Source organism: Egretta garzetta, unplaced genomic scaffold (assembly GCF_000687185.1).
Source record: "Egretta garzetta isolate BGI_Z169 unplaced genomic scaffold, ASM68718v1 scaffold876, whole genome shotgun sequence".
NCBI lineage: Eukaryota > Metazoa > Chordata > Aves > Pelecaniformes > Ardeidae > Egretta > Egretta garzetta.
Window position 1 is genome coordinate 33,891 of NW_009259868.1, and position 1,407 is coordinate 35,297.

Below are 1,407 nucleotides of genomic sequence, written 5' to 3' on the forward strand. Positions count from 1 at the left end.
GGTGACGCTGCCGTCTCTCCCCCCACAGACCGAGCGGGCCTACCAGAAGCAGCCCACCATCTTCCAGAACAAGAAGCGGGTGCTGCTGGGCGAGGGGGGCAAGGAGAAGCTGCCCCGCTACTACAAAAACATCGGCTTGGGCTTCAAGACTCCCAAGGAGGTAAGGCGGGACCCGGGCGGGCAGGCAGGGCTGCCCCCCTCCTGGTCGTGCTCTCCGGGCCCGGCGTCCGCAGCTGCTGCCCCCAAAGGCCGCAACGGTCCCGCCGGGTGGGTCCGCTTGTAGGCCAATGTAGGTGTGAGCTTCGGTGCTGCCCGAGCGCTTTGTCCATCCAGATGCTGACATCGTTCCTCTTCGCAGGCGATCGAGGGCACCTACATCGACAAGAAGTGTCCCTTCACTGGTAATGTCTCCATCCGTGGCCGAATCCTGTCAGGTGAGTTGCGAAGGTTCTGTGAGGGGTAACAGTACAGGCATAATCCCATGGCTGCCCGGGAGCGGGTTAAGTCATCGAAGCCCACGAGAGCTGTCGGCGTCGATCTGGAGCTGCCTGGAAGCCCGGCTGTGGTCCTTGAGCTGCACATGATGCCATTCTCTCACGATGGTCTTCCAAGCCTCATGGTGAAGGGGCTTTGACGACAATGCCGCACGGCTTTGCTGATGCCCAGTGAGAGGACCAGTTGCTGGCAGTTACCCTTCCAGATGTGCCCTTCTGTGGTGCAGATGTTGATGTGAGAGAGCAGCCGATCGCGTGGGGGAGTATTGGTGCTAGGAAAGGTGTCACGGTGTGCTTGGGTGGTTCCAAAAAGACAAGAGAAATAATGTGGTTTATAATAGGAATTTGGGTGTCGCAGCCTGGCGGTAGGAAAGCCCTTTCATCCCGGTAGAGCCAGGGTCCCAAAGCACCCCTCAAGGATGCCTTACAGGCATTGTTCAGGTAAAGAAGGAGAAGTTGCTGGAACCGGAGGGTCCCGCCTTCAGGTGTTGATCCCCGCGTGTCCCTGCTGATCCTCCTGGGTAGCTCTTGTAGAAATCTCAGTTGCAGCGCAGACCTCCAGCCCACGTCACCGCTGGTCGGTGCGTGCGTGCTCGTGCCCGTTGCTGTCACGTCCCCCCCGCCTCTCGCCCAGGTGTGGTTACCAAGATGAAGATGCAGCGCACCATCGTCATCCGTCGGGACTACCTGCATTACATCCGCAAGTACAACCGCTTCGAGAAGCGCCACAAGAACATGTCTGTGCATCTCTCCCCCTGCTTCAGGTGCATGCGAGTCACCGTGGTGGTGGGGGGGGTCTGGGGGGGTGCCGGCTGTGCTCCGAATGCTGCGCCCGCGTCTCTGCGTGTGCCGCTCGTGATGCTGAGCACAGCTTCTCTGTGGAAGCCGCGGGGGGCGGGCGCGTCGCCGGGAC

The 1,407-nt window shown here is 60.8% G+C and overlaps 1 protein-coding gene and 1 non-coding gene across 2 annotated transcripts in view; both read left to right on the forward strand.

The window, feature by feature from the left end:
- RPS11 (ribosomal protein S11) overlaps window positions 1-1,407 on the forward strand; it is a gene marked incomplete at its 5' end in the record, with an annotated part of 23,790 nt that overhangs the window by 20,361 nt on the left and 2,022 nt on the right. The window contains 3 exons of the mRNA XM_009640110.2: window positions 24-160; window positions 359-434; window positions 1,129-1,258. Of these exons, the coding sequence (XP_009638405.2) occupies window positions 24-160; window positions 359-434; window positions 1,129-1,258 (343 nt within the window). The remainder of the gene's footprint in view (window positions 1-23; window positions 161-358; window positions 435-1,128; window positions 1,259-1,407) is intronic.
- On the forward strand, window positions 576-668 carry LOC118452427. The gene has a single exon (XR_004842194.1). It is a non-coding gene; the product is annotated as a small nucleolar RNA SNORD35 (small nucleolar RNA).